The following is a 23,583-nucleotide window of genomic DNA, read 5'->3' as shown; positions in this document are numbered from 1 at the left end:
TGAAATATATTGCCTGAAAATACTCTTCCTCTCTTTAAAGGATACCTTGATTGTGTGGTCTGAAGCTGAAAATTATGATTTGGCACTTAGCTTTCAAGAAAAAGCAGGTTGTGATGAAATATGGGAAAAAATATGTCAGGTAAGTTTGATAAATGTAAGATTGAGACAACCTAATTCATCTAAATGTTTGTGTTCAAAACTTAGAGGCTGTTCTAAGAGTTTGAACAATAGTAGATAGAAAGTAAAGAGTTTGAACAATAGTAGATAGAAAGTAAAAACTACTGTTATAGCCAGCTCTCCCAAATCTTTCATTTTTCAATTTAAAAACTTTCTCCTTCCTCCAGAAATTTAATACAGACCCAATCTAAGTTTTGGGTACTTTTTAGAGCATTTTCAGGTCTTGCTACTTAACATAACTTTTTTGATTAATCTGATAGTAGGAGATAGCTCCATCCCTGTATCATCACCCTAATGTTTCAAGAATCAATGTATATGCAGCATGTATATATTTTAAAATGTGTTTTACCACTACAGCCAGGTGACTGTGTAGTCATTGAATCAGTGTTGTTTGTGAGTAATACTTGTTGGGTATTAACTATTGAAACAAAATAGTTTAATCAGTATATTCACTGATGTTAGTTCATTTCTCAGTTCTTGTTTGGGCTTTTTCATCCCTTCCAAGCATTGCAACTTCTCTTAATTCTGGGCTGCAGTATGTGGGATTTCTCTAAATCACTCTAAATCTCTCTCTGCACTCTCTTTCTGTTCTTAACAAACATCTAGCTCTCCCCACTCTGCCTTTTGAAGTTTGTTCTTAGTAATTTCAGAATCTAAGCGAAAGAAATCTGGTTTCACAATTACATGTGTATAGATTATTCCTTTTTTTTAAGAATGAGTCTTTTAAGCAGTTTACCACTTATGTAAATAAACACGGAAACATTTCCAAGAACCCTAGCAGTCATGGCCCCAAAGCTGGGGTCAGAAACAAAGTAGGGAAAGGGGGAAGTTTTGTTCTTAGGAAACACCCAGATAAGAAGCCCAGTTTCCTCACCCTCATGTAAAGACCTCATATTTTTGTAGGAAACCAGTGTCTTTATATCCTGCTTTGTGATTGTGTCTAGTGTACTTTATAGATCTTAAGCTTCCTCAGTCATTAAAACTTCTAAAAGGAAAGCTTTGATACCATTTATAGAGAAAGTGGTTGCTGCTCTATAAGCAGAACAATATGTGGGGTTTAGCATCATTCTGAGTATAGGCTGCTGTTATAAATGAGGCATTATTTCTCCCTGGGGTTTTTTGCTGAATTTCAAGAATAAAAACAACAGCACCTTCTACTGCTCCACTCAGCAGTGTTTCTCTGAATTTGACATCAGATTCCAAGCAGATGCTAAAATTAAGATGTCATTAAAGCTGATACACTCTGCTGCCCAGGCATCTGTGCATTTTTTTACTAATTCATACTTTCCACAGTTTCCTCATATCTCTGGAGAGATTTTTGCAAGTCCTGTGCATTATTTTTCTGACAGTCAGTTTTCCTCTATTATTTTGTCTGTGTTGGTTTGAGCTTTTTTGTTCTTAAGAGAAGACTCTGTCTCTGTTGAGTATTTAGAAAGTGCACAGTAACAGATTTTGACTTGCAGCTCTCCAGAACTGAAAACAGATAAATTAGCAAGACTGGCCTCTCTCCTCTGTTTGAGATAGTGGAAGCTTTGAAAAGCATCAAGAGCAGTTAATAGCCTATAGGTAAATGTTTAAAGCTATCACTAGAATAATGTTATGCTGATTTGCATTTGAAAATCTGTCTGCTGAGAATAAGGATGGAAACAAATAGTTCAGTAGTCTATTAAGAAGTTCAGTAGTCTGTTAAGAAGTTGCCGTCCATATTAATAAATGCAAATTTCTGTTTTTATTTGAAGTACTCGGAAAATGTAGGTATTTTCCTTATTCTTTCTCCCATTTTTAATAAATAAATCAAATTAAATGTTTAATGTTGAAACAGTTCTATGAAATAAACAGGGCCAGGAGACTTTCTCTCCTTTTAATGCCTTTATTAAAAGTGATCAGCTCAGGATTGGGCAGCTCGGCAGGGCTGCAGTCTCCCGTCGTCTGTCCCAGGGCGACTCAGAGGATATGCGCAGCTTTGTCCACGAGGGGCAGAGCTGGGGATCAAGTCCTCGTGGGAGCCTGCAGAGCGTGATGATCCTTTCGTTGTTGTTTTTCGTGACCCCTTCCCGCCGGCTCCCGGCGTCGGGACGACTCCCGTGGTCAGGGCGAGAGGGACTCCGAGGGTGTTCCGCATCTCTGCAGGCTCAGCACTCGGCTCCTCACGTCCAGACATCACTCCAGTCTCTCAGCTCTTAGGTGGCTCGTTGTTTTTGGGGTTCTTCCTGAACGTTTGGAGTAGGGGTCCCACACAGCATGCTGGTCCTTCGAGTTATTTTGCATATCCCTCCCCTCCAAAGTCTTTTCTCCTCGCTGTTCGGGAGGTATCGCACCCTTTACTGTCTGGCAGAAGAGCCATTACCTCGCCCCAGCCAGGGCTTTTACCGATACAAAAACAACTATTAACAACAACTACCCGTAATTACCATAACACAGGCAGCAGCCCAGCAATAGTGGTAACTTTTTTCTCACAGAAAAAAATCAACTGAATTTTTGTTCATAACATTCTATAATGCTTTCTATTTGAACAAATCTTCTCATTGTCTCTTTTATTTTCCAAACCAACTGTACTCAATGTCAGACTAGATTTGCATTTCTGTTTTGCCCATACAAATTAAAAACGTGTGCTACTTCAATGGTATTTTTTAAAAAGCATTCAGATAACAGTAAAATTAAACTCCACTTTTTGACCCCTCTTACTTTGCAGGTTCAAGGCAAAGACCCTTCAGTGGACATTACTCAGGATCTTGTTGATGAATCTGAGGAGGAGCGCTTTGATGACATGTCCTCACCAGGCCTGGAACTGCCGTCGTGTGAGCTCAGCCGGCTGGAGGAGATCGCAGAGCTCGTGGCATCTTCCCTGCCTTCCCCCTTGCGCCGTGAAAAACTCGCCCTGGCACTGGAAAATGAGGGCTACATTAAGAAGCTCTTAGAAATTTTTCACGTGTGCGAAGACTTGGAGAACATTGAAGGACTACACCACTTATATGAAATTATTAAGGGAATTTTCCTTTTGAACAGAACTGCACTTTTTGAAGTCATGTTTTCCGAGGAATGTATAATGGATGTAATTGGATGCCTAGAATATGATCCGTCTTTATCGCAGTCGCGGAAACACAGGGAATTTCTGACTAAAACAGCAAAATTTAAAGAGGTGATACCTATATCTGATCCAGAGCTGAAGCAAAAAATACATCAGACATACAGAGTACAGTATATTCAAGATATGGTCCTACCCACTCCCTCAGTTTTTGAGGAAAATATGCTATCAACTCTTCATTCTTTCATCTTTTTTAATAAAGTGGAAATAGTTGGCATGCTACAGGTAAGTTTCAAAAATTCAGTCTCTTACTTGTGCTTGGGCAAAGAAAGTCAGGTGATTATTCCTGGAAAGATTGAGGTGCTTTGGTGGAACCTTCACTTCTGTGATTCTGTAAATGATTGTGGAGTGTGACAGAAGAGGCATGGATTTGAGTACTGAGTTGTCAAGTACCCATCCTTTAATTTCTGGATTTGGGCTAGATGCTGTGCAACTGATTTAAATGGAGCAAACCTATAGAATATTGAATGAGGTTCTTTGGAATGAACAGTGCTGTTTGCACTTTGAATCTTTGATTTTAATAGGAGTTTTGAGGTTGTTGGTTTTGTATTTTGGGACTTTTTAGTCACTAGACTTAGGGATATCTTTTGTCATGTTACCATGAAAAAATCTCTTTGCCTAAATTTCACAATATAATCTCGTACCACAATGCAGCTGTTGTAATTTTGAAGTAAATTAAATTAGCTGTTTGGAAAGTACAGATTCAGAACATAAGACCGCTTTAGATGCTTGAATGTTGTTTTTAGTTTGTCTTAATAAATCCCTAAATAATGGTGCTTGGAATTACCAGTTTTTCATGAAATATGTCTTAGTGCAAATGTAAAGAGATTATTTGGTGCTTTACATAGCTTACCAATGTCTAGGGTGTTCTGCACCAACCCATGAACTTTCTGAATGGTGTTAGAAGTTGGTGGCCCATCTCTGTAAGGGGAGATTTCAGCTAACTCAGCAAAGTGTTACAGCACATGTATTTTGGTTTGTTGAAGTTAATGATAATTATGTTGTTTCTCCCAGAGTATAATAAATGAATAGTCACTGTCTTAGTAGGGGCTGTCTGATCTGGAGAAATGGACCAAGTGTTAGGTGATACTGATTACTTTAATCATGTTTATTTTCAGTTTGTCTCTCAGGATGTACCCTGTATAGTTTCATGGAAAATATACAGCAAAGGAGAGTGAAAATTCCTTTTGCAAGCTCATAGAACAAATAATTGTCAAAACTAGGCCTCACAACTTTTCCTCCATCGCACTCAGTTATCAGAATACTGATATTATTTAATCTGTATTTAATCTGCTCTCTTGGAGCTTTAATCTGTCAGGTGAAAGACCTCAGGCATCTTCAGTAGTAGCAGGCCCCAGCTTATGCCCAGGTGAACCAAACTGTTCATGTCTGGATGTGTGTCCTTGATAAACAGTCACAGTTGCTTGTCTAAAACAGTGAGAACGCCTGAAGCGTTTTGGAGTTGCCCCTTTGAAGGAGTTTACAAGTCTGACCTTGAGAGAATGTTGAAAAAGACTCAGTTAAGGGGTCTCAACTGGAGCATCCAGTATGACTGTTGTCTCAAAAATGTCTTGCCTTCTTTGCAAGTGTTGCTAAAAGCCAATTTCTGAAGATTATATATTTTGACTTGAGGAGGAGGAGGGGAAGAATTTTTCAGGAGTCTTGGTGACAGTGGCTGATTCTGAGAGGGATCTTGAGCTTCAAAAAAGAAAACTGGGCAAGGAAAAAGAGGGTCTGATCCTGCAAAATCATGACGGGTGTGTTTGCCAGATATCCTGAGATAACTTTATTGAGAACCAAAGACTGATGTGTTTCCTTTTTTCTGTCTCTTACAACTTTTGTTAGGTTAATAGCTGTAGGGTAGGTTTAAGTTACAATAACAAGGTTTTGTTTGTTGCCAGACTTGCTAGTTGCAGTTTACAGTTGAAGTAAAGGCTCAGATCTGATTTTGGTTTGTTGTGTGACAGCTGATTTTTGAATGCTGTCTTCACTGCTTTTCTCTATGGTTGAGAATAAAGTATACTTCATGTATGTTGGAGCCAGAAGAATTAACATTGCAGTTTAAATAGATAAAGGTTTGGCATTGTTGAAGTGCTTTCTGCAGCTTTGAGGAGCCCAGAATGAGAGCACACAAGAAAGATAATGCACCCTGTGCTGGACTGCACTTCCTAGTACTTTCACAGTACAGCTCTCTAGCAAGGAGGGAGAACTCCCTAAGTTTTTAAGTAAGAATTTGTTAGAAATAATATGACATCATTGATCAATTTTTGGGTTTGAGGGAATTAAAAAAGACTCACAAATTATGTGTCCATTGCATTTCTAAGAGTTTAAAAGGCTTGATTGATTGATTGATTTTTCAAGTTCTTGCAATGTAGCTGTAACCCAAGGTTTCAGCCTACTTACCTGGCATTTATTTATTCATAAAGCAGTAGGCCAGGTTGCACTTTTCTGTAATCTCTGCACTCTAGTTTCATTTATCCCCCATTCCTACAGTCTGTGTATAAAATATATGATACTATTTGTTCCTATTTCTTTACACAGAATAAATAATGCTCTAAGAACTGAGTTAAAGGACTGATTTTGTTGATTTCACTTCTGTAACTAATTCCTGAGGGCTTTCTTCCATTTGTGTGTGGTTTAACATCATGCATTCCTGTAGCTGTATTACAATACTTGTGTGTGTGAGGGGTTGTTACTGTATGAAGGATGTGTAGTTCCTGTAGTTCCTGGCATTTGTTATTTTGGATCTTCTGAGATCTTGGTGCTCACTAACCTTACATGTGTACTTGAAAAGTGGTTTCTTTTAGAAGTCATCATTAATTGAAAACACTCTGGGTTGCCTCATGGTAGTTTATTGGAAGCCATGGATGAGTCTCGAGTTCCTAGTAGATGAATAAAAAAGGATTTTAATGCCTCTGCTGTTGACGTTAGGTTGTCTCTCTTGGATCATTGAGGATGTGACAAAAGAGATGTCATTTTTGGAAGTTTCACTTGGCAGGATAAAAGTAAGCTCCCTGAGTAGCTGATATCCCAAGGCATCCTGCAACTCGTGTGCGTGCAGCTGAGTTGTTGGGTGTTCTGTTCTTTTCTCTTTCTTCATTCTGAAGGTAGTGCAGATGAAGGCATGTGTGGAAAGGCAGTCTGATACAAAGGGGATTTTAAACTAAGAAATCTTTTGTGTGGTAGCAGGAAGGAATGTGTGTTTGAAGTGGTAATTATCTGTTTGCTAGTAATATTTTATGAAAATTTCACTTTATGGGCTAAAATACTGTTTCTACCCAAAATGAATATGAAGGTGGAGTATAGTATGGAATGTGTGCTCTCTTTCTTCTTTGGGTGGTGTTGAGTTTCTTTGATTTTTTTTCTTTGAGAAAAGTATGTTTTATGTCATTCATCTGTAATCACAGACACAAAAATACCTGATAACTGAATGTTAATTATATTTAAGAGAGACCTGGTTTTGAAGAATCCTTTTTTTAAGTGCCTTTCAGGAGGAGGAGGGCTACTTTGGGAGTTAAATCACAAATGTAAATAGTGTTCTTTTTTGTGACCCTGGCTTATCTGTGAGTTTTCTGGTTTTTAAAGTCATAAATAATTGAGTGAGTAGTTGGCCTGGCTTGTTTTTATCTTCATGAGCTTTGAAATTTATTAAATCTAGAAGCATCTACTTAGATCTTGCAAAGCAGAAATTAATATACTTAGTGTCTGGTAGACACATAGTTTAAGTATTGCACTTCTGATAATTTCTGTGCCTGGGGAAAGTACCTAGAATCCACAATTACATCATAAACTACTGTTTGCAGTTTGGTTTTCTTGGAAAACAGTTGTGACCTTCACAGCTTCTAAGGTAGAGCTAAGTGTGTTTTGATACTTGGCTGTGTGAAAAGACCACATACTGCAGAGAATTATGCATTTGCACTGTGTTCACAGACATACATTGAGGGATTTTTGCAAGTTAAAAAAAAAAAAGGAAACATTCAAATTCATGTAGTTCTATCATTCTGTGTGTTGGTGCTTTCTGACTTCTAAAGTATGTGAACTCTGCTCTCAGACTGTGCATTTCCTTGGGTCTTGGCAGCATTGTTCAGGAATGTTTCTTTAGATATATTGCCCTTGTCAGTAATTTTACAGCTTGAGAGAGAGAATCTTATACTTAGAATGTTATTTTAATGACACTTTTTCTATATATGTGAGAGGACTGAGTCTTTTCTCATGAACAGCAACCTTTCATTTAGCATCTGGAATGAGATAAGTGCTGAATGCTTTTCAGGGCTGAGCCCAAAGTGTGAATCTAGTAATAAGTTGTTTTTATTTTCTTGAAATAAGTGCCATTTACTGCAATTTATCCATGCAAGGGTGGGATGTTTCAATCACTCAGGTCCATCTTAATTTGTCCAATTTTAAATAGGTCATGGTTGTTCTGGAGCCTAGGGATTTCAGGTAATCTTGTTAATTTATAAGTGCAAGGTATTTAATGGAGTTTGAGAGAGGACATGACATGGAGATATGTTTCAGTATTATATTTAATGCAGAATTGTAAAATACTGTATTGTAGTCTATATTTGGAATGCTGGAAATTAGTTATGTACTGAACTTCTGCAAATTCATCCTGAAACATGAAGTGCCAGCATTGAAGTCTGTATCCCTTGCCAGTTTTAGGTTCCCTCTGCAAGTCCCATATGTTTGCAGCCAGCACCAGGCTGAGTGGTTGCCCTGTGCTGCAGACAGCCCCGAGTTGGACAGGTCAGGGATGGGGCAGGACCTGCCAGAGAGCTGAGCTGGAGTCCTGCCTGTGCTGCTCTGGCACATAATGTCACATGTGCAGCCTCTGCAGCTGACTCTGTCTCTGGGACACTGCAGAGACCATCAATGAGACCCACATAGCACAGTACAGGGGCTCTCCTCCTTCCAGAACATAAACCCCCAGTTTGATACTTGGGCTAATATTGCATACCTTTTTTTCCCCCCAGAGGTACACTACTCTAACATGTGTAAGAGCCATGGTTGTCTGCTGCTGAAGTTTCCATTATTTTTTCACAGTGATCACTCTAAGACAGTTGACTTGCACTTACTCTCAGATATGGAAGAGGTGAAAAGTTGTTTTCACAGTGAGAATGGAAATAGGGGTTATGCTTTCCAGCTGAGGATAAGCATGTATCTTCTCAGTAGTTTTCATAGATAAGATTAGTTCTACGTCTTGATCAAAATACCGAAAAGAGAAATGAAATCAAACTATGTGGCCTTCTCTTAAATGCCCTGCTAATCATGGAAAAAAACCTGCATATTCTTCAAAAAACCTGGGCTTTATGGGGATTTGTTTTGTTTGTTTGTTTGTTTGTTTTAATTTCAGTGACTAAATATGTCAGTATATCTACTGTGGTTACTTAGGTTACCTGGTGATGCCTCATGAGTTAAATATTAGAACAGAAACCTTAGAAAGCCATAGAACAGCTGGATAGCAGGTAGTCAAACAGCCTTGCATTTGCCCATCAAAGCTTAAGGTATGTTTCTTGAAATCAAATACCTTCATAGTTGTTTTCAACATATTTCACTGTTGATATCTGGAAGTCAAAATTTACATCTGTGCTTGATCCTCCAGGGTGTATTTTGGTATACTTCAAGTGAGGGTTGAAGCAGTCACTGAAACAGCACCTGAACTTGTGTACAGAAATCACTCTTTTTCATTGTCTGTTGGGTCAGGTTCGGAGCACAGCTCAGCATCAGACAAGAGAAAAGGTGGCACATTTTAAATATAAGGTTTACCTTGTAGTGCAGTGAGACACAGTGGCTCATGCCAGCCTGTAGTGGGTTTGTGTGTGCTGTGCAGTGCCATGTAGAGATGCTAATTGTGTTGTTGGCAGCCTTAGCATGGTGTGCTGTCAGAACTGAGGTACTCACTTCCTCAGCAGGGCTGCATGGTGAGCCTGAACGAGGTACTGAGGTAATTCACAACACAAGAAATTCTTGTGTGTGTATCTGAAGTACTTTGATGGGTTTGCTTTATGCAGTGCTAACATGAGCAAAGCAGCTTGGAATTGTGGCACTGTGGCACTGGGATGGAGGGATGTTGCACATCCATGTGTTACTGACTTCACAAGAAACAGCAGTGGCAGCTTTCTGAAAAAATGCATTAGTACCTGATGTACTGGAACAAGCAACTGCAATTCTCAAGCAGTTTTACTACTGCTGCTTTACTAGTGCATAACATTGGGAAAAGGATGGGAGAAGGTTTATTTCTGTCTCAATAATCTCCTAGTTGCTGGAACTGTAAAGGTTATGGGAAGCTAAATACTGCTCCTTCTTTCAATCTAAACACACATTTGTAATGTATTTGGAGCTGTTTGTAGTTTTGCTAAGGTACAGCTGTGTGAAAATAATGGAATGGGTTTTGATTGCTGTTGGCCAGAATGTCCAATAAATTCTGTATGCAGTAGGAACAGTTGTTTTGATTTGCTCTCTAAAATTCACCCTTTTCACAACAGTGAGGGGGAAGGAAGCTCACCTCATTCCTGCTGTTAGGCAGCTTTCCCTTCATTGTGTCCTTGCTTTTGTTCTGCTTCAGAGATCTAATAACATTCCAAAGATATGCCTGTGTCTGTGTGGGGGATGTTGTTTATAAATGTATATAAACAGCTGACCAAGGGTAGTGTGATTTAGGGGGACTGGCATGTGACAAGGGGGAAGGAAGCTGAAGAAGTCAAAGACAAAACAATGAGAGTTGCAGTAGAAAGTAGAAAAAGAACAACTAGAAGGCAGTGCAACAAACATAGTAATTGAGAATGAATTGATCTGGGGGTAGAGGGATGCTGAACATGATTAAAGCTCAAAAACAAGATGCATATTAATTTACTTGAAAATTGAATTAGAAAGTTGATACTGTTGTGATTAATTACAATGTACAAACATATGTTCCCTTCATTCCAGGAAGCATGGTCTAGAAGAATTTTTATATTATACTTGGATGCGTTTTGATATTGTCAAATAAACAAATGGTATTGTTTTGCTTTTGTAGGAAGATGAAAAATTTCTGACAGACTTGTTTGCACAACTAACAGATGAAGCCACAGATGAGGAGAAAAGACAGGAATTGGTAAGAAATCTGTAAAATATATGACAGTTACCACAAAGTGACATGTGAATCTTATTTTTTTTAATTATTAAACTAGTATATTCCTGATTTTCAGGTAAATTTTCTGAAAGAATTTTGTGCATTCTCACAAACACTGCAACCTCAAAACAGAGATGCATTTTTCAAAACTTTGTCAAATATGGGCATACTGCCTGCACTAGAAGTCATATTGGTAAGTCATTTTAATTCTATTTGTCATAACAACTTTGTTTGTCTTCAGAGAGGCTTTTTTAAAAAATAACTTTAGCACAAACTTCAGCAAGTGGTTTTCTTTTTGTTTGCTTCATTTGGCTTGTCCTAGCTTAAGATTCAGAATGTTCAAAATATTTTTGTAAAACTTTAAAAGCTTTTACAATATGACATTGGTAAGCACCCTGGCATTCTTCAGTTTTTGTTTTCCTATTTGCTTTCCTAGATTTGCTTGCTTTTTGGTATCCAGATAAGTTAGAAAATAGGGAAATAGATAAAAGGGCAGGGGAACCATAAAGTTTATTTTGTCAGCTGTTGTCAAATTTACAGAGAAGTACAAGTTGACTTAATTTTACAATCTGGTTTTAGCAATAATTAGGTGTGGTTTTTGAGAAGGAATTAAAGCTGTGTGTTTTCTGGTTCATTTAACCCTTTCAAGAAAGCAGAATGATTTTATTTTACTTTTGCAGGGTATGGATGATGCACAAGTACGAAGTGCAGCCACTGATATATTCTCATATTTGGTTGAATACAACCCATCCATGGTACGAGAATTTGTGATGCAGGAGGCACAGCAGAATGATGATGTAAGTAAAGAGTCCTCAGAAATGGAGGCATTGGTTTGGAAATTACTGGGGTTTGAAGTTACTGGTGTGTATTTACGACTATGAATGCCATGAGCCCTAGTTTCAAATAAGTAATTTGATAACAGGACACTGAACTGCTGTGTTTTAAAGAGTTCTGTTAGGTGAGATGAGTTCACCTGTTCACAGATACTTGTTGCATTGTATAATTTCAGATTTGGTGCAAGGGAGTAGCATTTGAATTGTTTTTTTTTCTTTTCCCCTCTTAGGATATATTACTCATTAACCTCATTATAGAACACATGATTTGTGACACAGATCCAGAACTTGGAGGAGCAGTGCTACTCATGGGTTTGCTTCGTACTTTAGTTGATCCAGAAAATATGCTTGCCACTGCCAATGTAAGTAAATACCTTCAAATTAAATTATGTTTGATTTTTTCAGGGTATTTGATGATATATGTTGCATATATTTTTTTTCATTCCTTAGAAAACAGAAAAGACAGAGTTCTTGGGTTTCTTCTACAAACATTGTATGCATGTTCTGACAGCCCCTTTATTGGCCAATACTACAGAGGACAAGCCTAGCAAAGGTAATGACACTGCATTTTGGGCACATCAAGGCTGTTGAATGTCAATGTTCAGAATAATTGTCAAAGGACATTTTCCATCTAAATAAATTGAGTCTGAGATTATGAAACATAGTTCAAAGTAAAATGCTGATTCAATATTTAGTCATTTGAATAATGTATAAGTACAAAACTCTGCAGAGAGACCTGATTCAAGAAGTGAACAACATTTGCTACAAATTTGGCTTTAGCAAAAAATAAAATACTTGTACAATTTTTAGGAACTCATGGGGCAGTTCATTGACATAGACTTCTAAACATGTCTAAATGGTTTCTTAAGGTCAGGGATTACTAGAAATGTTGCAACATTTCCCCTGGGAAGGTGTGCTGAATTTCAGAGTTGTTTCTTCAACAGACTAAGAAAGCAGAGATCGGTGATAAAGTTATTGTTCATGCTGATTGCTAGCAGCATTTCTTACAAGTGTTAAAAGACCCCGAGGTATTTCTTGCATACTGCTTTAGTTAAAAGGCATTATAGATCACATTTTTGCTGTAAACTTAGTCAAGGCACTGCATATGGGGAAATTGTTTATGATCTAGATTTGTGGACATTATAATGTGATTTGGTTAAATAAGCCTGACTACACCTGTTAGGGTTAACATCTGTACTCTGAACCTTCAAACACCAGTTTAAGAAAAATGTAATTGGTTCCATATTTTAAGAGTTTCCTGCCCTGTGTTCATAGAAAATACTCAATCCATAACAAATGTCTGTCTTAAAGACTAAACATATTCTGCAGCATGTTCCATAAAATGTCTGTGGGAAAATAAAATAACTTGTAAGCAGTAAAAATGTTTGCTGAAGTACAGTTGGATATTTGAAGTTAGCTTCTGAAGGCAGTATTCCAGATACATTTAATTATTTTGGTTTTGTTTTATTACAGATGATTTTCAGACAGCCCAACTCTTGGCATTAATACTGGAATTGCTAACTTTCTGTGTAGAACATCATACCTATCACATAAAAAACTACATTATTAACAAAGATATCCTGCGAAGGGTACTCGTTCTCATGGCCTCAAAGCATGCTTTCTTGGCATTGTGTAAGTTTGAAAGCTAAGGAATAAACTAGAATTTTGTGCATGTGAACTGGTACATATCTCCACTCTGCTGGAAAAAAAACTGTTCATGGATCATGACATTTTTTTACTGAATACAGAAATTCTACCATTATAGTCTGTGTTTCTCATACTAGATTTTACTTATATCAGCTACTATTAATAAATAATTTTGCATTTATAGATACATTTTTATCCTTGAAAAAGAAGGATTTTACTTCAGTGGAGAGGGGAGTTTGAGATGTTATGTCGGTTTTGAATATACTAAGAGAACGTTGTAAGTTTTGATGGCTTTTTAGTAGAAATTACCAGAGGTACTAATTGGAGCTATGGCTACCTGAATGCATTAAACTGCTCAGAAGTTGAGTGTGCTTCTCTTCAGGCTGGTAGTTTCTTGGTCACACTCAGCTCAGTAGTGTCAAAGCAGACTTAATTCTAGAGGCAAGTGGAAGATTTTCTCTGTGATTCTGTTGTGCACATAGAGTTAAAAAAACAAAGCCTTCAGTTGCCTGAGCAGTACCATACAATAAGTACCTTTTACATTTTGTAGCCAAATAACCTGTATACGTGGTTGCTAAACAAAATGTGCTGCCATGTGATACTGTACTTTCTCTTTATGCATGGACATTCTCTCACTTGTGTACACTTCGGAGTTTCAGAAAGAGCTTTAAACTGGTTGTAAATCAAGCCTTTGCCTTACTATGTGTGTGAATAAAAAGTAATTTACCAATTTTAAAATGGGATAATTTATATTCTAATCTGATAGAACTAATTAAATCTAAACAGACATTTGAATAATAGGGATGATAAGCAAATTTCTGAGCTCTTTCACTGAGAAAATGTTTTACCTTTACCATAAGTAATTTTAAAAATTGAAAATAGATTTTTATGTTGGTAGTGTTATAGTTGAACAATGCTATATGAATTCTTCAGTGAACAGAGGTGTTTTCATTTGTACAGCTATGATGGAGGATTCCTTTATGATAGAACTGCTAAGTAATATTCAGCAGCATAGTCAAGACTATTGAGAAGCAGAGAAGGACTGAATGTATTGCTGTATATGAACTGAGGCTGTAAATTGCTGTAATAATGCTGAGTAATTTCTGCAATTTTGCTTTAAAATGTAAAAACTCTTTTGACAACATGTGTGTTTCAGGTGCCCTTCGTTTCAAGAGAAAGATAATTGGGCTGAAGGATGAATTCTACAACCGTTACATAATGAAAAGTTTTTTGTTTGAACCCGTGGTCAAAGCATTTCTAAATAATGGTTCCCGTTATAATCTGATGAACTCTGCCATAATAGAGATGTTTGAATTTATCAGAGTGGTGAGTGCTAGTGTATGCTGAGGATAATTACTGCATTGTTTAGACTTGTAATTCAAGATTACTTTACTTTTTGCCTTTGCCCTAAATTATGCTATCATAATGGGACCACAGGATGCTGTATTTATATGAACCTTGTTTTATATCACTGTTACGTATTTGTACATGTTCTTTCTTACAATCAAACAGTACCATTACTTGAAGATTAAATTCACTTGATACTGTACTTACAGTACCCAGATTTGCAAAGGCAGCACTAATCAAATTTCATCATGCAGATTGGATGGGCTTGTTATGACAGGAATGTAATTAGAAACTACTGCTGCAAACCCATCAAATTTAGCTGTGCTTTATAATGTCAATTCAATGGTATATGGAATTATACAGAAGAGGTACCAATCTCTTTTGATTATTTTAATGGAGTGCTACCAAGTTCCTTCCATGGGGCGTCTCTTAAATATTCATGCCAGTTTGGCTGTCTGCACAGTACTATTTCCTTGCTGTTGTTTGCATCCAGATTCTGACAAGGTGCTGTACAGACTGTAAATGTGGTAAATGGGGCCAAGCTAGGGTGCAGACAGTTGTGGAGGAGTAAGTCACCACGCACTGTCACCTCTTGAAATCTGTAGTGTTGATCACCTCTTCTTTGAGTTGGGACTCAAGGTAATTCAAGAATAAGATGACCTGATCATCATGGAAGAGTTGACTGAAAACTGGTTTTGAAGCTATGGAAAAGTCATAGGTGGTCATGACTTGTACGTGGTGTGTTGGATTTGCAGGGGCAGTGCTGGGCAGTGGCTAAGGGGTTGGTTTTGTAGAAGCTGCTGGAAGCTTCCCCTGTGTTCAACAGAGCCAATGCCAGCTGGCTCCAGATGAATGTGCCACTGGCTGAGGTCAGAACAGAGATTCCCCTGCAGCCCATGGTGATGTCCATTGTGATGGTGATGTCCAGGTGGGGCAGCTGTGTCCCTGTAGCCCACTGGAGGTCTGTGGTGGAGCAGAAATCCCCCTGCAGGCTGTGGAGGAGCCCAGGCCAGAGCAGGTGAGGCCTGCAGAAGGAGGCTCTGACCCCAGGGGCAGCCTTTGCTGTCACAGGCTCCTGTGGCCCTGTGCAGAGAGGAGCCCACCCTGGGGCAGCTTCACTGACAGGGCTTGTGACCCACAGGGAGCCCTGGCTGCAGCAGCCTGCTCCTGAGGGACTGCCTGCCATGCTCTCTATCAGTGTAAAAGTATCTCTCAGTTACAGAGGAAAGACATTGTAGGATTGGGTTTGGTACAGTTTTTATCAGGCTTTAGGTTCTGTAATGTTTTGAAGGAGATACTGCTAGAAAATTTATGTTGTTTGCTAATCAAATACTTGAGGCTCTAGATTTTTAATTACACTTATATACTCATTTTTGCATAATTCCTACAGTGCTTGCTATGGCATTTTCATTTCAGATACTTTTTATATTGTATTAAATAAATTATTTGAATGAAAATAAGTCACTTTATGTTTGTTTCTTTCTGTAGGAAGATATAAAATCGTTAACAGCTCATGTAATTGAAAATTACTGGAAGGCACTGGAAGATGTAGATTATGTGCAGACATTCAAAGGACTGAAGCTACGATTTGAGCAACAAAGGGAAAGACAAGATAATCCAAAACTTGACAGGTAAAATACACTAAATGCTCTTAATAGCATATTGATGCTTTAATTCTCTTATCAGACTACTGGTGGGTTGTTCTCTTGTTCTGGGAAATACAAGTAATTTAGACTCCTGCTTGCATCTCAAGCCTTGCTGAATTTACCTGGTTAAAAGTGATTTTCAAATTTGTTTCTATAGACTTTTCAGCAAACACTAGTTGCTGGACCCCTAGTCATAATGCTTATTTATCATACCTTAAACTTATCTGCAGTACTTTAATGAGGCTGGAAGCCTACCAAGTATCTCTACCAAGCTGATTTGTCTAAATAACAGATTTCCACTGCTAATTTGAAAGACTGTTAGTTGTGAATTACCATTCTGTGGATTTTTCCTTCAAAAATTTCCACATCAGATTTCCCTTCATTCTAGTTGTGGGAGTAGATATTTAGATAAGCTTTATCAAAATGCCTGAGGAATAGAACATAGAAAGAAATTTTCAGAGAATGCTTTTTTGTCCCTGTTAGATCTGCTGATGGAGTAAAAAGCAATCTGATGCAAAGCTTGAATCACTCTTTCTGTTTGCCAGAGCAAAAGTTCCCTTCCTTAGTACGCAGTTGCTCAAGTTTAAAAGGTTGAAATGTATTAAAATAGGAAGTTTAGGCCTTTTTGCTCCATTTATTTTTGCTTTATGTCTAGTTTCATTAAAACAAAATGACTGCTTATGTGAACAGATTAGTTACTCATAAGAATTGTAGCAAGGTCTGTTCTTGTTTTCCTGTCTTGAATTAGTTTGAAAACACATGAAAATTAATTCTGATTAGTCCTAGTAGGATATCTTGACATTTCAGACTTATTTCTTGCCACAAGATTTCTTAATACCTAAATTTGAGAGTTGTGCAATTAAAATGAGATTATAAGTGTAGCTTTATTTTAAAACACTGAAGCACTTTCAAGAGCATGTGCAGGATCTGCAGTTTGAGTACTAAGGTGTAAAAAGTGAGATGTTATTATTTTGGCTTATGTCAGCTAAGCATATCACTTAAACAGCTGTGAAATCCAAGGCTGTGATCCTTGCTTACATTAATTCATGTGTGGGAAAGAGCAGCCAGCTGCTTTCTTCAGTAATTTCCATCCACTATAGCAAGTGAAGTTGTAATTTTTTTCTTGGCTTAAGTTGAGCTAAGTGGTTGTGCTGCATGAGTTTATCTGACAGCAAACAGAGCTTCCAGGAGGTCTTTAGCTCAGCCTTCTTCCTACATCCAATGTTGTGGCTGCACAAGTCCTGTAACAGCGCATGTAATTTTTAAAGTGAAAACCCAGAAATAATAAAACGTACAAATAACAAGAATCTATTTACATATTTTAGCAAAGAATAGTTCAGTAAGGAAGGAGCCCAGTATGTTGTGGACACAGGCCATAAAAGTATTCATTAGAGTTCCACTTAAGCCATAGTTTTGTGCTCTTAGCAGAACTTGAGTTTAAATAAAATGTAAAATGATGCAGTATGTATAGATGTATGATAATGCTGGCAAGCAACTTACTTACACCTAGATTTATTATTAAAAGTGCATTTAGCATTTTTTCTCAATAGCTTGTAATGTTTTGATTTTTCCCTTCTGGCTTTTTCCTGCACTCAGTAATGCAGATGTCTAGGTTGTATTATTAACATTTTGATCCCAGTAACCAAAACCACTACAGACATTTTCGGAAAAACATGAAATTTCATCCAGTAAACTGTGAAGTGCTTCATCAAGAGTTTCATGCTGCTGTTGGAAACTGACTATTAAAATCAACATCTAGCAATGAAAATGTTTTCAATGTCTCTTCCACTTCTCCTCCCCATTTTTCAAGGGCCACATCCCTGTCCCTCTGCTCCAAGACCATAATACTGCTGTGAGAAAAGAGAAAAGGAAGGTAGAGCTGAGATAAACTAACATTGATAATAGATCAAACAGGGAGAGGTAGCAGTTCATATCCAAGGCTCTGAAAAATGAATACTGATAAGTGACCAAAAGTTGTAACAAGTGGATGTGGCAGAGAGAGAACTTTCTCTTCAATGTATCTACTTAAAATTGGAGTCATATTTAACTTCTTGGACCCTGAATGCTAACAGGTTACAAAGTATTTTCAGAGAATATGTGTATGTTTCTAAGCTCTTTGTTTCACAACTTTTTATTTACCAGTGCAAACTGGTGAACCAAGCTTGAATGTAACCCTTCAGTGAGATTTATTAAAATTACTTTTAATAGTGCTGTTTATATGCTACAGAATGTTGTACTGATCGAGTTGTCTGCATGTGCTGTTAGCAGAGTTGTGCTTTATTTGATTCTTTATACAGAGAAGTTTTTAATGATATTTTGTTGAAAATACAAAGGTTCACGATAGGGAATGATTTGCTGGTGTTTTTATTGCTCTGCAATGTATGGATCTGTAAGCTGTCACTGAGTGTCAAGTAGAAGTTTTATTTTTAATATAAGTTGGTTTTTGAATCTAAGCTTTTCAAACCTCCTGTTCTGCAGCATGCGCTCGATTTTGAGAAACCACAGGTACAGAAGGGATGCGAGAACCCTGGAGGATGAGGAGGAAATGTGGTTTAATACTGATGAGGATGATATGGAAGATGGAGAGGCAGTGGTGCCCCCTTCTGACAAGCCTAAAAATGATGAGGACATTATGGACCCTATCAGCAAATTCATGGAAAGAAAAAAATGTAAGTGGTGAGAAGATGAAAGCCATAACTTGCATTATTCAGTCTTGCTGCAGTGAAGGATTTGCATGTATTTATTTTGAAATTGCAACATCAATTTGTTAGACCACATATTAAAAAAGTTTTGTTGTCTTTAGAAGCAGAATGATAGAAAATGTGTTGTAGAGTTCTTAAAGCATTTGAATTAAAATCTTATCTAATAGTCAAGCTTTTCAGTGTTTTATTTGGGTTATAATTAAATATTACGTGTTAACTCAAAATTTTCTATATAAATGATCAGGTGATACCGTTGGTAGAACAAAAGTGTTCATTCCTGGCCAGTGACAACCACTGGTAGGTGATACAGTAGTGAGGAAAAAGTCTGTGATGACTCACTTAACTGAGTTATACATAAAATGTTAACCCTTTTCCCAGATAGTGATTTGTAATTAAATGTTTCACTCAATAATCCTTTATTTTTTGCCTTTTTTTTTTTCTTTCCAGTAAAAGAGAGTGAAGAAAAGGAAGTTCTTCTGAAAACTAACCTTTCAGGTCGCCAGAGCCCGAGTTTCAAGCTTTCTTTTTCCAGTGGTACAAAATCTAACCTTACCAGCCAGTCATCTGCAAGTAATCTGCCTGGATCTCCTGGGTCCCCTGGCTCTCCAGGGTCCCCTGGCTCACCTGGATCAGTTTCTAAAAGCACATCTCAGATGGCAGCTATTACAACTAAGGTAATTTTGAGTGGTTGTAGGTTTGGCTTTATTGTTACAGCGTAGGAGTTTGCTTTTGCATCTCTCTGAACTTCATGTGAGTCCCAACAAGTTAAGCAGTAATGGACTGTCTGGTTTGTGTGTACTTCTTGTCTGACATTCATAATTTTTAATGAGATCTGCTGTATATGAAAGAAATAAAAGCTCTTTTAATGCCCAGACTGATCAAGTAGGAAGCATGCCATTAGTTGCTCTTAGCAGTGATATTTACAGTCAAATACAGACAACTCTGTACTCATGTTAAATTGCACAGGGGTATTTGACAGGTAAAAATACATATTTTGGAAACATAGCCAAATTGTGGTAGATACCACAATGCCCTGCACATCCATTGAGGATTTCTACTATCACCACTTTAATATTGTTCAGAATTCTATAACCGACCTATGTGGAAGAAATAAATTGCATTGGATGGTGATTGCTGTAAGCCAGAACAATTTTTAGTACCTGAGTGTGACATTTTTACCTTTGAACTAACTTTTGATTTGGAACATTCTGAAGTAGAAGGCGGCTGCTTTAACAGAGCATTGTAACTTGCAGTGAATATTCAAAACTAGCATTTTAGAATACATTTGAGGACACTGTTGGATTTTATCAGATTTTTGAACAAAAATGTTCAAACTGAGTCAGGAGAGTGACTGCTGTTTTCTCAGCACAGGGGGACAGATAAGGTAATGTTGATACAGTGCAGTTCAGATAATGAGAATTTATTTTCATAACAAGTGGTGTATCCATTTCTAAAAGATGAGGTATGTATTCCAGTTGTCAGATAGTCTTGGAATAACACTGATAATAACAGTCTTGGAATAGCAGCTTGTTTTGTAATGCTACCATACTGCTTGTTCACCTAACTTCTAGTGAAGATAAATGGGGGTTCAGGGTGTGAGGGATTTTTTTCTACTCCACATGACTCAAGAGTTTGCATTTGGATTGCATTCCCTTGAAAACACCTGGATCAGAAGTGTTTGGCTGATGGAAGAACCTAAGGACACTTCCTCTAAATCCTTCTGTGGAGGAAACTGCTTGCATAACCCAAGAGTTAAAGTGCTTTTTAAAAGGGATGGAATTGGCTTGCAAATCCCTTCAGTCTATTAGAGGCTTTTCTCTCCCAGACAGTGTAATTCCATGAGTCTGAAATGGAGTCTTAACATATGGAATATATTGGATACAGTATTGACTGCACAAATTCAAGTAGTGGTGACAAAAGAAAAATGTTCAGGTTACAAAAAGGAACATGCAGTGGACTGAAAAACACTCTTGGATTCAGGCAGAAGGTATCTTACCTTCTTTCAGAGTAAAACATGCCAGTCACAAACTAGAAACAGTGTTGAAATTGGGTTTTTCATTACTTACCTGATGTTATGTGTATGTGACTGTACAGAATATGTGTAATTGTTTTTCAAGTTATTTTTTGGCATACAGTTGACTGAAATGTTCTGGTTTCAGTGTCCATTATTAGGCACCTGAATAAGTAATAGGACCTTTGAGTAAAGTATTTGATGCTTCAGAAATTGCAACATAGCATAGTTAGGGCAAGTTTTAGAAGTTCATCCTGCTTCTTCAGGGGTACAGAGCTGTCTAATCTTAAATTTGTAGGTTTTTACAATACAAGAGAGTTTTTAGTGATATTAGATACATTTTCATTTTCAGCTAACAAGTTATTTAAACTACGTAACCTGTACACATCATTCAATTATGTTATTCAAAAAAATTCTTCATCACTACACACTTCAACTTTTGCCAAGACAGACTGTGTTCTTAAAGTATCATAATTCAAAAATTTCAGTTGAAGATATTCTGCATTTGTTTTTGAAGTGCTTCCAGATTGCTCAATACAGTCAGCTGTGCTCAGTAAAAATAAACTGTCTTTACACCTGGAGCTGCAGTGACACTTAGCAAAATCATGTTGATTTTTGGTTTTGCTTAAATTTCAGCTGGCAGTATTTCCAGTTGGATAGGTGAAACTCCATTTTGGATTTATTCATTTTAACATTTCTCAGTTAATGTCATTGTCATTCATCCTGAAGGATTTCTTTTTGTTCTGCATGATTTTATTCAAAGCCTTCTGAACCAGTGTACTTAGGGAAATATTTTATACAAACATTCTCTTAATTATAATAATTTGGTCTGTCTTTGTAGGGAGGCCTCGTTGGGCTTGTAGATTATCCTGATGATGATGAAGAGGATGATGAAGATGAAGATAAAGAGGAAACTTTACCTTTGTCAAAGAAAGCAAAGCTTGAGTCATCATAATGGCAACTGCTGAAGAGTATTACCAGTTGGGGAAGGATTTTTTTCCAAAAACAAAACAAACCCACAGCAAAGCAGCAATCTTTTGTGAATTACTGTGTGTGACACAGATCAACCTATACAAATGGATTTCTGCCAATCAAGTGCCAATTCAAAGGAGCAGAAGAAGGAGAAATACTTCATTTAGGGGAAAGACTTATGCCTTTGAGCTCTCCAGCTTGGACCACATGTTGCCCTTTTCTCAGGGAAGGAAATGGAAAACAAAACAAAACAAAAAAAAAGAAAAAAAAAAGAAAAAAAGCCAACAGGGCAGGAGTTTTGTTAGTGGAACTCTGGATTGGCTGGTCAGTTGCTACAATCAGAATATGCTTTCTTGGACCACGTATGAGACTTCTGAAGAAAAGGCAGGTTTTGCCATAATTCTTCACTAGTTAAGAATGCCAGCAGTTTCTTTGTACAAAGAGACCTGCCTTTGAAATCGTACATTCTGAACATTTTACTCGAGCTACAACAGGTTTTAAAAACCTCTGCGGGGGAGGGCCGAATATAAAGTTTCCTCTTTTTTTTTAAATCTGTTCCCTTTGCCCTTTAAACTGCAGAAATTTTTTTTGAGGTGGGGGATTTGTTTATCCCTTCTTGATTAAAGATTGAGTGGAATTCTAGATGTGGTCACTTTTGTGTCATAATTTTTTTTGCCCCCCTGAGTGTATGCTTAGTTGTTGAGTATATATTTGGGACCATTAAAATTTTTTGATGTAATATAATCTCACTGTTGTGCTGGTACCTGTTTCACACTGTGTAATTTTGTTCTGCATCACAATTCTTAATATGTTGAGGATTTTATAGAAGATGGTAACGTTTTTATTGGAGAAAAAAAATCTTGCAACAATGTGCATAAAAGCAATACTATTTTGTGACTAAATATTTTATATTAAAATTTACAGCAGTACCTGTTGAGAGAAAAATCAGGGAAATAAGATGAAATAAAAAAAATGAATCTATAGATAGGAAATTAGTATTCCAAAGAGACTGAAATTTCATAATGCAGAACAGTGATGGTAACTAACTCACCATAATGCAAGATGGATGAATTAGGAATATCAATATACTGACCCATTTGACTTAGAAAAATAAAAAATAAATAATTAAAGCTGAAGGAAAACAGCATTAGTGGTATTTTAAAAAAATCTCTTGATTCCCTTTGGAATACCAGTTTTCATGAATAAAAGATGGTTGTAGAACAAACTCTTTACAAGGACACCATCTTTTGAAATTTATTCTAATACTCAATTGAAAAACAGCAATTAACTTGGTCTGAATCAATGACCACCTTTTTTCCCCTTTTCCCAAAAGTCTAAGTAATACTAATTTGAAATCAGGCATTATATTCTGCTTCCTACAGAAGATGGCTTTGCACATCAGTGCTTCCTGTGAAGGGTTGCTTATTCAGTTCCTTTCTTACATCTGTTTTCAAGAGCCAATTTCCTTTTGAGCATTCAAAGCACCAGGTTGCAACAATCTTGATGTTTAATGCATAAATGTATCAATACAAATAGAAATAAGAGAAATAAGAATCTGAGGCAGGATCACAGGTGATCACACCCAAGGGTAGATGAGCACTTTGTTTCTGAACATTGTAGATGGCTTGGCAGGTTCTGTGCCAGCCACAAAGGGCAAAGCTTCAGTGGTTGTGCTTTATGAGTACATACCAGCCCGTTTGGATTTAAATAGAAGTGTGCATCAGGGAAAAATCACTAGCCATCTTTTCCTCAAAGAGTTCATTTGTGGTCACTTTCTGAGGTTGTGTTTTTATAATGTATTTGAAATGTCTGTGACAGGGCAATTCTCAGCAGTTTTACAGAGGTCAGGAGTTATGCACATGGTCACTGCAGGATTAGACACAATTTGCTGCTGCAGGCTGAGTCCCCATGCAGTTGCAACAAACTGTCTGAAACTTGATTTTTGCAGCTTTGGTGTCAGAGCAGACATTGTGACAAGGAAAGCTGCAATTTTGCAGGTTTTCTTAATTAGAATCTAAATCCAGCTCAAGATGTCAACATTTTCTTGAGCATAAA

The 23,583-nt window shown here is 37.3% G+C and overlaps 1 protein-coding gene across 2 annotated transcripts in view; it reads left to right on the top strand.

The window, feature by feature from the left end:
- Nucleotides 1-22,272, top strand: part of PPP4R3A (protein phosphatase 4 regulatory subunit 3A) — a 40,474-nt gene extending 18,202 nt beyond the window's left edge. Inside the window, exons 3-15 of one of the 2 annotated variants that reach the window (XM_058807991.1) lie at nucleotides 41-139; nucleotides 2,870-3,487; nucleotides 10,275-10,352; nucleotides 10,447-10,563; nucleotides 11,051-11,167; nucleotides 11,434-11,565; nucleotides 11,654-11,756; nucleotides 12,677-12,835; nucleotides 14,007-14,176; nucleotides 15,686-15,828; nucleotides 18,322-18,512; nucleotides 18,993-19,219; nucleotides 21,398-22,272. In XM_058807991.1, coding sequence (XP_058663974.1) covers nucleotides 41-139; nucleotides 2,870-3,487; nucleotides 10,275-10,352; nucleotides 10,447-10,563; nucleotides 11,051-11,167; nucleotides 11,434-11,565; nucleotides 11,654-11,756; nucleotides 12,677-12,835; nucleotides 14,007-14,176; nucleotides 15,686-15,828; nucleotides 18,322-18,512; nucleotides 18,993-19,219; nucleotides 21,398-21,511 — 2,268 coding nt within the window. In that variant the 3' untranslated portion in view covers nucleotides 21,512-22,272. The remainder of the gene's footprint in view (nucleotides 1-40; nucleotides 140-2,869; nucleotides 3,488-10,274; nucleotides 10,353-10,446; nucleotides 10,564-11,050; nucleotides 11,168-11,433; nucleotides 11,566-11,653; nucleotides 11,757-12,676; nucleotides 12,836-14,006; nucleotides 14,177-15,685; nucleotides 15,829-18,321; nucleotides 18,513-18,992; nucleotides 19,220-21,397) is intronic. The other variant, XM_058807992.1, reaches the window with a different exon arrangement.
- Nucleotides 22,273-23,583: the final 1,311 nt, after the last annotated feature.

The sequence above is a fragment of the Ammospiza caudacuta genome, chromosome 6 (assembly GCF_027887145.1).
Source record: "Ammospiza caudacuta isolate bAmmCau1 chromosome 6, bAmmCau1.pri, whole genome shotgun sequence".
Classification (NCBI taxonomy): Eukaryota; Metazoa; Chordata; class Aves; order Passeriformes; family Passerellidae; genus Ammospiza; species Ammospiza caudacuta.
Note: the sequence above shows the minus strand (reverse complement) of the source record. Positions and strands in the feature narration are given on the sequence as shown.